The 14,469-nt window shown below is 32.5% G+C and overlaps 1 protein-coding gene across 1 annotated transcript in view; it reads left to right on the top strand.

Annotated features, from left to right (window-relative positions):
• Positions 1-14,469, top strand: part of AGPS (alkylglycerone phosphate synthase) — a 136,831-nt gene that overhangs the window by 82,468 nt on the left and 39,894 nt on the right. Inside the window, exons 12-14 of the mRNA XM_007451100.1 lie at positions 6,414-6,465; positions 10,776-10,852; positions 12,958-13,070. Of these exons, the coding sequence (XP_007451162.1) occupies positions 6,414-6,465; positions 10,776-10,852; positions 12,958-13,070 (242 nt within the window). The remainder of the gene's footprint in view (positions 1-6,413; positions 6,466-10,775; positions 10,853-12,957; positions 13,071-14,469) is intronic.

Genomic DNA, 14,469 nt, shown 5'->3' on the forward strand with positions numbered 1-14,469 from the left:
AAGATTTAGTGGAAGATTAATGTGATTCTATCTTATAAGTGTCAGTCCAGTAGAATCTCCAGCTTTACTCAGTAGATGGGTAAGTGGCTTTTAAGATTTTCTCAGAGAGTAGATTTCCTACGGTAGCTTCTCAAGAGGGGGGAAAATTGTGTTTTTTAATCAGAATATCAGTGTCAGATATAATATTTTATTTTTCTCTTTTATTGTTTGTTTTAAAATGGCAAGTATGTTTTTACAAGGGTTGAAGGGAACATGGAGTGTTGAAACAAGTTCAAAGGCAATTTACAAAGTTTGGGATCTTCCCCCACCTTTGCCAATAAAAACTTAGGAGTTATGCCTCGTGGTATTGAGAGAGGACCAATTTGTTCCATTACGAGGAAACATTGACTGTCTGTATGTGGTATGGATTAGTACAAATTCCTCTGAAAACTGTATTTCTCAGTATCAGAACTAGGGTTTTAGAATTACAGATTAAAAGGCAGCTTTTTCTTTTGACAAGGGATGGCCCTTTCTACCTACCATCACTTTTATTTTAAACAATTTTAAACTGGTAGGGTATTTTTTTCTAGTGAGTTTAGACTGTAATTTCGGAAGATATACATAGTTCATGTCTGACACTTCAGACTGTTATATCTCAATTCTGAATTGTTCTGTTTTCAACTTGATTTATCCTGTAGGGTTTCAAATAAATTTAAAGGAGTTATGTTTAGCACTTATATTGTAAAACATTTAAAGCTTATTTATATTAAGTGATAATTCTTGGAGATAATTTGTTACATATAGAAAATGGAATTGTTATTTTAAATCATTTTTTGATGTCATGTTTTTCTCCCTCTGAAGCAGAGGGAATAACCTAGCCAAATGTTTGGTTAATTAGATTCTTTACTATGTGATCCAGCAAAATGTATCAGACTTGAGGACAGTTATGAGACATGCTCTAGTCATTACACCTTTACTAAACTGAAAATGTACAATTTTGACCAGGAGACTGTTTGGCATTAACTTTTGCCCCTTCCCTTAACATAAGTGGAGGGAAATATCTACCCTGTATTATGTATTTGTTTCATTCTTTAAAACGAAGAGATAATTCTCTTGCTAAAAAAGTTCTTGTTTACAGTGTAGATTCCTGGCTATAAGCCAGTATATCCTTTCTAATAGGATTAACCAGTTTACCAATAGCCTTAAATATTGCATGATTTCATCTGTGGTGTCAATTCCAATTTATTATTAGAGGAAGAACTAATTCTGTCTGCATTTTAAGCTTTTATGCCTATAAATTTGTATTTAACAGAATTCTCTTCTTTTACATATCCTTTTTTTGAACTTTTAAAATTTATTAATTAAATTAATATCAATTATTTTATTGTGTTTTTTATGTGGGAGAGTATGTTTTTAACTTTATATCCAACATAGTGCAGTTGATATTATGTAAGTTAAATAGACATGGTTTCTGTCTTCTAACAGTCACCAAAGATACTGCATATCATGATAAAATTTTCTGTGCTTAAATTTTTGTATAGCCGTATACAAGGGGTTTGGTATTGAAGCATTAGCTTCTGATACAGTATGTTAGTAGACTATCTCCAGAATAGTTTTAAGGCCCAGGAACTAGGGCCATTCCAGAGTCTATACTGAAAGTTTGATTTACTCCTTGAAAAAATGAACCTTTTTAATTCAAAGGTTATTCATTTTTTTTTTTTTTTTTTCCGGTACGTGGGCCTCTCACTGCCGTGGCCTCTCCCGCTGCAGAGCCTGTGCTCCAGACCCGCAGGCTCAGCGGCCATGGCTCCGCGGCATGTGGGATCCTCCCAGACCGGGCACAAGCCCACGTCCCCTGCGTCGGCAGGCGGACTTCCAACCACTGCGCCACCAGGGAAGCCCCAAAGGTTATTCATTTTTTAACCAAGATACAAGAGATAGAGGACTGCCACTCAGTGCTTACATTTTATAGTTTATCCTTATGAAGTTAGAAGAAATCATGCAGACATATGAAACATGTTAATATTGAATTTCTTTCTCCAGTAGCTAGTAAACTAAGATACCTCCTCGAACAAAGTGTCTCATATGAAGTGCGAGTTCTGGTTTTCCCTGTGACAAGAAAGCAATATGACTTAGTTCCATAAAAACAAATTTTGCAGAAATCTTTTGATGTGTTTCTTATAAGACTAGTTAGAGTGGTTGTTTTTTATTTTTCAGGTTACGTATTCAAGTAAATTCCTGGTTGTAGCGTCATTAAAGGGAAGAAATTGGCAGCAATTTGACTTAGTCATCCATATACCCATGCTTTGAGGTCACTGTGGTTTATTTATTTCTTCTTTGCTCAGATAAAACAAAGATATTGATATTTATTTATTAGTCCATAATGAGTTTCTCATATAATTTTTTTTAGACTATTTACTAAAGTATAAAGTACAAGCAGGTAACCTAAGCGATTTTAGTCAGAGTGCATTTATCATAATAAAAACAAAATCAGTTATTTCATTAACTCCACTTCAAGTAAGCAATTTTTGTTTGAGTGTTCCTTAAATACCCTGAATGTATCATCAACCCACCATTAAAATTTCTAGGTAAAAATATCCCCTCAGGTTAGTTCTGATCACCTACCACCAGGGGTCACTTTAACTCAAGGACCCTTTTCCCCTTTCCTCATCTATGGAATACTCTAGCAGAGCATAATTGTATAGCACGGGATTGAATTTCGAGCTCAAATTCTCAGAATTTGTGATGTCTTTAACTTTTAAAGGAGTTATTTTCAATTTTTTTAACTTACCAAAGTAGTTTTATAGCATTAAAATATAACCTAATCTTAACTGTAAGTATAGTAACCTAGTTTGAATGTTGTTTTTTAAGAATAGTAATATTATTTTGGTTTTTTGATTATAAGGACTCCTATTTAATTAGGTGTCATGACTTCTGATTTAAAATTCTAAGAAACTTTTCCTCCTTTGTATTTTTAGAATGATGCATAGTGACTTACAGATTATTTGCTGGAGAATCTAAAGCAATCTTGATGCTGTGCTTTGCTTATGAGAATTTACTTGTGACAATAACTGAAAAACTCCATTCACTGACTTTCTTAAAAATGTGGCACTATTAAAACATGAGACTTACTAAAGCTGTTGGTTTGATTTTGATAATTTTTAAAAGTCAGTGTTGAAAGTGAATTTAATATTTATTATCTAGATACAAAAAGCTTTCTATAGCTTTTAATTCTTTTTTCGATATGTTAGTATGTAATCATCAACTCTGCCTCAGTATAAATAGGAACAGTGGATGACTGACTAGTTTATATAACTCAGCTGTCAAGTTAAAATCATATTCAATATAATTGAATATCAGTTGCTGTATGTAGCAAGTGCCCTGAAGCAAGTTTCTCACTTATTTTTTCAACTTTTATTTGAAAATTTTAAGCATACACAAACTTTGAAAGAATAGTACAGTGGTCACCTGTATATTCATCTTGTATATGCAAAAGTTACTAACTTTTTGCTGTTTGTTTTACATATTTGTGTATTTTTTCTTGACCATTTGAAATTAAGTTGCATTATGACATTTGACTTCCAAATACTTCAGTATATATCTTCTGAAAATTAAGGTGTTCTTTTTTATAGCCACAATACCATTATCATGTCTAAGAAAATCAGCAGTACTTTTTTCCGTTTTTTTTTTTTAATTAATTTTCAAAATTTTGTACAATTTTTAAAGACTACTTTCCATTTATAATTACTACAAAATATTGGCTGTATTCCCTGTGTTGTACAATACATCCTTGAGCCTGTCTTACACCCAACAGATTGTACCTCCAACTTCTCCACCCCTATATCCACCCCCCCACTCCAGCTGATAACCACTAGTTTGTTCTCTATATCTGTCAGTCCAGCAGTAATTTCTTAATGCCATCTAGTATTCATTCTATAATCAATTATTCCAGTTGTCCCCAAAATGTATTTTGTGGATAGTCTTTCAAACTAAGATCTCATCAAAGGCCTACATATTGTATTTTAGTTGTTTCAGAGATTAAATTCCACTAGAAATTTACTATAAATGTAATATGCTTTTTTTCCATTTTCTGTTATATGTGTGCTTATGTTTTCATTAATAACACCTGCTATAGATACAGGTGAAGTAGAATCTGAGTGGCAGTAAGAGATGGAATTTACAAGTTGTTGGTAGGAATTTAAAAGTTTTTTTTCTAATAATGACAGAATGGCTCTGAATTCTTTCTCGTATTTTACTGGTATGCTTAAGCCCAAACATATAAATACATATGTTATGTGATATTCTGTTTATTTTATGAAGAAAAGAAACTTGGTCTACTCAGGCTTTATTTGTTTTATTTGAAGTTGATGTGCCTGTTTTAATTTAAATGTTTCAGGAAAATTGATTTTCCTTTAGTATTTTGGAAACTGGTAATGTTTTTAGAAACATTAGCCCAACTACAAAGATACGTTTATACCAAGGTTTGAAAGTACTCAGGTTGTAGATTTTTTATTTTATTTTATAAATGTACTTTTACTAACACTGCAAAATAGCAAGTAAGATGGTTTTCATGTAATTTTTGTTTCAAATGTGACTTGAAAGCTCTGTGTGTGTAAGTATGTGTGTGTCTTTTGTGATTTTTAATTTTTTTTTTTTTTGAGGCTGTGTGGCATATTTGAAATATCGTTCATCTAGCTGTCAGGATATCTTGGTCCTAGTTCTGTCTTTACTGTTTTACAGTCATCTGACCTCACGCATGTCTTTTAGTCTCTCTGGTTCTTACATCCTCATCTGTAAAATGGGGATAATACCAGTTCTGCTACCCCGACAAAGTTGTTTCTTATATTAAATAAAGACATATGAAAACAGCTTGCACACAATAGGATTCTATAAAATGTAAGGCAATAGGTTATTGTTATATTAAGTATATAAATTACCTAATATTGTTTTTCAGATTTGGCAATGACTTTTTTTTTTTTTTTTTTTTTCCTTGCGTTATGCGGGCCTCTCACTGTTGTGGCCTCTCCCATTTGCGGAGCACAGGCTCCAGACGCGCAGGCTCAGTGGCCATGGCTCACAGGCCCAGCCGCTCCGCGGCATGTGGGATCTTCCCGAAACGGGGCACGAACCCGCGTCTCCTGCATCGGCAGGCGGACTCTCAAGCACTGCGCCACCAGGGAAGCCCATGGCAATGACTTTTTAAAAATATAGATTGTATTATCTCACCTTTAGTATCAAAGTTGAAATAAATTATACAGTGTTCAAAATAAGAATCTAACCAGTCATTTTGTTGGGTAAAATAAAGTATGTATTATGAGTGGTTTTATAAAATTAAGTATTTGTTCAATTAAAAGCACATAACAGCAAAAATGTTATAACACACAGTTAAGGTATATATTTATAAGTTTTGTTCTTTTGAGTGATTCTATTTTCATAAATCTCAACATTGTGCTGATAAAGATTTTATTGATAAATGTTATTCAGAAGATAAATGCTTAAAAGGTTTATGACAGTCAAAACTTTGTGGTCTGAAAGCAGCTTCTTGGTGGAAGTTTAACCATGTTAAAAAGTTGCATAGAATATAAAAATCCCATTTAGGGTAAATCTCACTTAAATTCTTTGGAAAAACTGTAGCTAACTTAAACCTTGCTAGTGTTTGTATGGTAGTGTTGTAGCATCACAAAGTTAATTTGAATATTTGCTTTCTTCATTTTTCTTTCCTTGCAGCTTTTAGTGTGTGCCTAGATAAATATAACACAGGTGCAGTTTTAGATGTTTTAGATACATAATATTATGCTTCAAGTTTTGTTGCTGTTTTCATACAAGTAACCTTGAAAGATCTTAGAATTCTTTCCATTGTCTGATAGTTTTTCTATTTAAAATGGATTATGAGAAGGAATGAAAAGAAAGAACAAGTCCTTATCTATGAAGACATCTCAGTTGAATTTTTAAAGTGTTTTGGCCCACAAAAATGCCACCACCATCTTCCTCATTTTAAAAGAGTATAAGAGCGCAGTGACCCATTGTAGTTCATCAGTGGCATAATGCTCTAGGCATTGATTTTAGTTTATAAGTTTTCTACTTTGTTTTAAAATAATCTACTTTGAGGCCTAATATTTCCTTTAGGTATTTCCACAGGTCTTTGCTAGGCATTAAGCAGATCTTGTTGCAGATAAATTAAAGATCTGGCAACATGTGTATGTATATATATATTATGTACATAGATTTCTCCTCTCCAAATACTTTATAGAAGCCACTGATGTTTTATTTGTTGTCATAAAACTATATAAAAAGTTAAGATTTTTTTTCCTGTATGTATCCTTAGGAACTAAGCTCTTAATCTCAAATACAGAAAGATGACGTTCATTTTCTACCTCTCTAGCTTCTTTACTGTATTAAATTTGTATCACATTTTTTTAATCTTTTTAAAACAGAGATGTGCTCCTGCATCTATTCGCCTCATGGACAACCAGCAATTTCAGTTTGGTAAGTAAGGAATGGTACTTTAAAAATCTGCTCACTAAGCCGCAAAAACTTTTGAAACACCAGTTATGTGCCAGGAAGAGTACTGAGTACAGAGCTAGAAAGATAAATGTCATAGCTCCTGTCCTGCAGGAAGTTCTCAGTCTAATGAGGACAGACAATTGTATAAATGAATGAGTGCAGGAGTGTTAGAGGTGATGTGAAAGAAGACTGCACTGGATACCCTGGTGCAGATGAAGGAGGGGTTGATCCTACTTGATTTTGCTTGAGATTGAGGCAGAGCGTGGGGAAAGGCTTCTTGAAGGAGTGATGCTTAGACAAAATTTTAAAAGGTGAATAGAAGTTTGCCTGAGACAGCCTCTTCTTTCCTACCAAATTTTTGTTCGCTTATTAGCAAAAAATATGAAATTGTAAAACCTTAATGGTGTGTTTGAACTTCTTCAGATAGTTCTGTGTGGCTGAAATAGACTGTAGGGTGAAAGTGGTTACAAGAGATAAAGCTGGATGGGTGGACTAGGGCTTTGCAGGATAGATTTGGGTTTTCTCTTGTCAGAGGAGGGATATCTTTGTAGAGGGAATACAATAAATCAGCTTTATAGAAAGCTCATTCTGCTAGCATTATGCAGGATGGATTAGGATGGTGCAAGCATGGAGGAGGAGTTGAAATGGTTAAAAAGGCAAATACTGGGGGCTTTGTTCAAGGCAGCAGCAGTGGAGATAGAGAGTAAAGAATAGATATTCCAAAGAACAGTTTGCCAACTGGATGTGGAAGTTTAAATAAAGGGAAGAGTTTAGGGCAACTCCTGATGTCTGATTGATTGACTGGTGGATTGAATAACAGTCTAGAAGAAGAGATGATTTTGGGGAAAAGACATTACAGATGGGTTGTGTTTAAGTTGACCATGGAATATTCAGGTGGAGAATTCAGTAACAGTTAACCATGTTTTCTTTTTCTTCCTATTTTGCTTAAAGTATTAAACTTTCTGACACGATTTATCATCTTATCAATTCTAGTTTTATTGCTTCTGAATTTTTCCATATGCTGAAATTTAGTTTGGGATTTAAGTTTATAGACTTTAAGTACCCTCAAAATAGTCCCAGAATGATTGCTCAATAATAAATACTAAAGGCCAAGTTAGGCAGGCTTTTCTTTGGTGTACGAGTAGCTTAGATTTTAATTTAGGGAAGAATGATTATCATAATTATATAGAAATTGAACTAAGGAACTCAGGTTGATAGCATATCAAGGGTTTGTTTTAAAATTAGATTCTTCTAAGTCACAGCTTTTATTTCTTTAAGTAAATTACTTTCAAAATACTATACTACTGATAAAAGTTTAAGATAAATGTGTCCTATAAATGATGAAATAGTTAAATCAAATGAAAACCAAGACTCCTGTGTATTTTGGCCTGCATTCAGAGATCTAGGTTTGAAGAGAGCCATGTATCTATCTGATTAATAAGACTGTGTTATCCATTTATATGCTATAATGATAGTAAACTATGTTGGACATAGCCACCTATGTAAAACTAATTATGATATGGCCAGATTTTATTTATAACTGGGATCTATAACAATTTAAATGTAGGTTCAAAGAAAGATCCTTTTGGTTATCTGTCATCCCTGTTCCACATTCTCATTACGGTACCTAGGAACATGCTCTAATGTTGGTTCTACTCTCGCTAGTCTTTAGTGTGTCTCCTCTCCTTCTGCCCTTTACTTGGCCACCAAAGTGATCCTTTAGCAGTACAGATCTGATCATGCTTCTTGGCTGTCTGTAACCTTTTTGATTTCTCAGTATTCACTGAAGCTTTCCCACCTACATATCCTGCCATGACTTCATGATCAACCAACTAAATAACTCTTAGCACAGCAAGGGATGTCTGGGACCTTGTACCAACTGTATGGCTGATTGGTCAGTGTTTGTACTGTACTGATTGTTAACAAAGCACAAGCCTTATTATTAGTTGTTAATATTTTTATTATCACCCCTCTCCTTTACACAACTCAATATATTATATTGAAATGATACATTTTCAGTATATTGAAATGATATATATCATTGAGTACATTGAAACGATCTACATATTTTCCCTGTGAACTAATGTTTGTCAGATTTGGGAGATGTTTCTTATTCATTTTTATGTGTCCTGCACCTGTCACATAACAGACACTTACATGTCGATTGACTTAATCATCAAATTAGCAAAAGAGGGTAAACAAATCTTGAATAGCATATAGGGTAGTGCTAAGCACATTATCAGTAGCACACAACCATCCCTCAAGGTTGTATTTCCAATTTATAAACAATTCAAAGGCTAAATACTTTGGCCAAAGTCCACAAGTTATATGTGGAGCTGGGGTTGAACCCAAATCTGTCTGACCCCAAAGCCCGACTTTTTCCAGTGCTTTGGAGCACTTCCTTGAAACATAAGGATTTATGGAATCCTTTAAAATTATTTAATTAACACTGTAACAATAACAAAATTCACTAATCAAACTGTCTAGCTAGTAAATTTAGGAACTAGTTCCTTTGTTTTCTATATAAAATAAAACACAATAGCTGGAATATGTTTAGAATGTAATTAGTTCGGTAGGCAACATTAATTTAAGAATAAGTAAAAGATAATAATATCCTCTTAATTAATACTAATACCTCACCCACTTAAAAGTATCACTTTTGCAATAATTATGCTTGAAGCATATTCCATCAGGCTATCACATCACTCAGTATTAGGGATATATGTGACTAACTCACAGTAGTGTTAATAGAAGTTGTGCATTTAAATTTCAGTGTGATAAGATGAACATATACCCTTAAGGATTATTCCATATTGGGGTAGTAATATTTGGAATCTTCATACATTGCGTAAAAATATGTGGACCAGAAGTCTTTTATGAGGATCAGATACACACACTCACACATTTATGTTTATATATTTGTTTCCAGTTGCTGTTAAAGTAGGCTGAATTCCATTTGGGACAGTGAGTGAATATTTTGATGATGTGTTACCTTTAACTTTATACATGCTAGAAATGGTATCTTTTAAAAACACTGGTTATGCTAGAGAACATCTCTGACAGGTTACCATGGAAGAAAAAAAAATCCCAAACAAACCTCTTGTGATCCAGGATCTCAAAAAGATTGCTAGGTTCATGTCTATGTCATCTGCTCTTTATTTTTTGTTTGTTTGTTTTTTGCTTTGTTTGGTTATAGCATGGTTACCTAACTCTTAGCTTCTGGTTAAGATTTATTTGGTTACTTGGTCTTTTATGTAATATAGTTTCTTATTATAATCTGTAAGAATGTAATAAATATTACAGATTCAGATTCTCACTTTAAAAAAATAGATGAATGGAAAAAAAAACTGCAAGTGATCATTTTTCCTCCAGAAATATCTCTCTCAACCCCCCTTTTTCCTTCAAAAAAGCTAGTTTGCACCTATTTTAAAAGAAGGAATCTACACTTTAAAAATAAACAAAATCCCAAAACCTTAAAGCCTTTTTTAAAAATAAATGTTTTATTTGGAGATAATTTTAGATTTACTAGAGGCTTTAAAAGTCTTTATAAAAATTCTATATAAATGGTGTGCCAAATTTTTCTGAATTGGGCTCACAGTACTAAGGCCAGATGCTTGACTCTTAAATGTTATAGTCATGGGAGTTAAGAAGTTGCTACTCTGAAAACAATGAGAAAACAGTAAAAGAATTTTACTCAATTAAGCTTAATCCGCAGGCAACGATGTTAATTTAACAGACTCTGAGACACCATTTATGTTTTTTTGGCAATTTTAACTCTGGGTATAATTAAGGAAGCAATTACTAGTTTTATGCCAACAATTCTGGATGAATTAAGAATTAATTAAGAAACAATCTTAAACTTGGCGTTGACTGCATATTTGGTTATAGTTCTGAATGGTTTCTGCATAATTAAAAAAAATAAAAGTAGAACTAGCCACCATTGGGTGTTCCTAATGAAATAAAAATTAATGAAGTGATTTTACTGTGTATAAACTATACCATTGAAAGATAACCTAACCTATGTGTAGTAGTAATTACATATAGTAATTTGAGTTTAAAAAAAAACCCAAGAAGGAGTTTGGTAAACAAAAAGTTGTTTGTGACTTTTTAAAGATGTAGATCTTAATACCAATATGTTATATGTATAACATAGGAGATTTTAAAAACTAAAGTCATGGAAATGTTCACTTTCTTTTAGGATACTAAATTAAAGTAGCCTCTTGCTCTTATGAAAAACATAGATAAATTAGTTTGCTATTAACTTAAAATATGAACTTTTTTTTTCTTCTTAGGTCATGCTCTCAAACCTCAGGTTTCCTCTATTTTTACATCATTTTTGGATGGATTAAAAAAGTTTTATATTACAAAGGTAAGAATTTTTTTTAATGCTTAGGATATTTTGTTTTCTGACTTCTCTTCCTCACACACACCTATGTTCTTCCACGTTGCTGTGTACATTTCATAATTGTTATTTTTTAGGTTGGAGTAAATATTTAATCAAGTAAATCAATTATGCATTCAATTTCAGAAAATATAAAAGCTTTCCCGGATTTGAAGTTCCTAAAAATAACACTTCATTGAACACTTTTAGCATATAACATTTTTTATAGTTTGAAGTTTTTCCTTCATAGTAGATATCTAGAAGTGGAATAAAAGTATTTGTTTTTTAAAACTTTTGACACATGACAGTGCATATGTGCCATTTTTGGATTGCATCCTTGCTATTACATATGGGATTTTTTGTTTTCTTTTGTTTTAAATTTAGTAAATCCAGGGGGGAAATAGTATTTTATTTTAGTTGATATTTCTTGAAACTCTAATGAAACTGACCATTTCCCTGTATTTCCTAGATGTAATTTTTTGTGAATTAGTTGAATGTGGTTATTTTGCTAGGGGTAGCAACTTCAAACAAACAACTTCTGTTTGTTCTTTTTGGGGGGTGCAGGGGGAATGGTTTAATGCCTTGCTGTGTGCCTTTTGAAAAATGGAATTATTAGATGCCTTTTTCATAAATGTTGTAAATAATTTTTCCAGTCAGTTGACTCCTTTTTAATAAGGTTTCTTTCTTTTCTTTCTTTTTCTTTTGGTGCAAAAGTTTCTAATTTTTATATCTTTCCTTTGACTATTTAATTACTTTTAAGCTTAGAAAAGCCTGTCTTCCTCCAGAACTATGATTAGGACCATTTTCTTCTCTCTCTCACTTATTTGTTAAAAGGGAATTTTAAAACTTTTTGTCTTTATTACTGTTTGACTTTATCTCAATTTTATGATGTGAGATAAAAAAACTAAGTTAATCTTCACCTCTTGCTCTCCTGATTGCTAACTAGTTGTGACAGCACCATTAACTAACCTGTCCTTGCTTTTCATTTTTGTTTTTTGTTTTTTGTTTCTTTTTGCTGTACGCGGGCCTCTCACTGTTGTGGCCTCTCCCGTTGCGCAGCACAGGCTCCAGACGCGCAGGCTCAGCGGCCATGGCTCACGGGCCCAGCCGCTCCGCAGCATGTGGGATCTTCCCAGATTCCCAGACTGGGGCACGAACCCGTGTCCCCTGCATCTGCAGGCGGACTCTCAACCACTGCGCCAACAGGGAAGCCCCTTGCTTTTCTTACATTGATTTGCCATGTCTAAGACATCTTCTCATATATAAGAAAAAGACATTTTTATGTAATAGCTTTTGTTCTTGAAAAGAGCTTTTGTTTAATGAGCTTTTGTTCTTGAAAAATTAAATGGATTTAATTGCTGTAGATCTAGTTCTCCCTCTTATTTTTTCAGAATTTTCCTTGTTATCACCATTATCTACCTGTTCAGTATCCTGGAAAATTTTTAGAAACTCTTCATCATTTTAGGAAGCTCATTGAGGTTTTTATTAAAATTGGAATAAACTAGTATATTAATTTGGGCAAAAGTCGACCGATTTATAATATTTAGTTTATGCATTTGGGAACATACGTTTCTCTCATCTTTTTTTTAGATGATGTTTTCCTAATGAAGTTATGTATTTCCTTTTAAGATTATTCTTAGGTGTTTTATATTGTTTTATACATAAGGTCTCCTTTGAAAATATTACTTAATAAGAAGTTATTGGTGGTATGTATGTAAGGGTGCTGCTGGTTTTTACTCCCCCCCAACATCCTGCTACTTTATTATGTTCTATCATTTTGGTAGTTTTATTTGATTCTTTGGTACAGTTATAATTCTTACAAGTTAATTTGTCGTATTTCCATACCAATATGTCATTATAATTGATACCTTGGCATACTTTAAAATGAAGTGTTTTTCCTGAGTGCTGTTCTGTTGTGATGACCTAAATAGGTACATTAAGCATTCTTTTTGATTGACATGTAAAGTTCCAAAGCTCAGATTTTGAAGAGCTGGTATGTTTGAGCTCAGATCAGAAGAAAAAAGAGCAAAATGTATTTTGATTTACTATTTTGTAGGCTAAGACTTATCTGTAATAATAATATTCTTTTGTAGTTTAAAGGATTTGATCCAAATCAGCTAAGTGTCGCTACATTACTGTTTGAGGGGGACCGTGAGAAGGTTCTTCAACATGAAAAACAAGTGTATGACATTGCTTCAAAATTTGGGTATGGCTTTCAGTTCATAATGCCAAGAGAAAGTTAAGCTAAAATTCTGATATCTCCAAGCAGTTGTTATGTACACTTTTCAGTATTAAATTTATGTTAATATATGGTAGTCAACTTGAAATAATATGTTGGTTTACTTCTAAAGTTTGTAGAAGGCTAGACTGGTATGTTGCTCTTACTTGTCTAATCGTATACGTGACATAGTGAATCTTCTTATTGTATTTTTTCATTAATGATAATTTTATAATATTTTCTGTTTGTTGTGCTAAGTGAAATAGAAAAAAATTCATAGTCATGTTGCTATTTAGTGGTAATAGTATATGTATAAAACATGCTATAAGTATGTTTTTAAAAGGAAATTGTGTTTAATCAAAAGTATTTGATAAATTATCTATACTCCACTTCCTGTCACTTACTGTTTTGTGCTGGTATAAATAAACTGAAAACATTTCACATCTGTAACCAACTGAATAATGATTGGTGGTTTCTGTCTGTCCACTTGATGGATTATAAGATTGATCGATGAGAACTATAGTGAAAGCGCCATTTATCAGGACTACATTTTTTTTCCTTTCCTTTTTAAGTACATAATAAACAGTTTTCTGGATACCAGTCTTTTTTTTTTAATTTCAGAGTTTAAAATATATCATACACGTACATTATCCTTAATCTGAGTTCTTTGTAAATATTTACTTTTATTTCTTTTTTCCCCCTTTCTTGCTATTCTTTATGAGAACAAATGAATGCTTAATTTGGAGCCATATGTAGAATGCGCCACTTTTATGTGTTTTCCTCATATATAATGTTCAGCCCTTTGTTTTTAGGATTTTCTGAACTTAGTATTAAAGTGCAGTATTCTTAGAAAAAGATCTAATCTTGGGCCTAATTTTTACTTTACCTTTGTATGTTTTTGAACATTGAAAAATAATCTCTCAGTTTTATTTTTATCCTATTCTGAAATTGGCAAGTGGAATTATAATTTTTTTAGTAAAAGGTGAAATTCAGTAATCTTTCACTTTTTCTTCTCCACAGTACCTTTTTGGGAATTATTGATGTTTTAGCTAAATTAGTTAAGAGTGCTGTAAGGTTTCATTTAATGAGCAGATGGGTTGGATATCAGGTTATCTCTGAAATTTTTTGAAATGTTCATATAGATATTTTTTAGTTTCTAAGTTATGTGGAGTACATATATAATTTGATTTTAAAACTTTTTAAACCCATGATATTAGTGAGAAACAAACAGTAAAGGAGTTTTAAATGAAAACCTTTTACATCTAAATTAAATCTTTTATATCTACTAAGCCTTAAATATTAGAGACTGAAACTTTTAAAAGTTATTTCCTTATATATTTAAATATTTATTTGGGATTTCAAAAATTTCCAGAGTCATTTGTAGGGA

This window comes from Lipotes vexillifer, unplaced genomic scaffold, assembly GCF_000442215.2.
Source record: "Lipotes vexillifer unplaced genomic scaffold, Lipotes_vexillifer_v1.1 scaffold645, whole genome shotgun sequence".
NCBI lineage: Eukaryota > Metazoa > Chordata > Mammalia > Artiodactyla > Lipotidae > Lipotes > Lipotes vexillifer.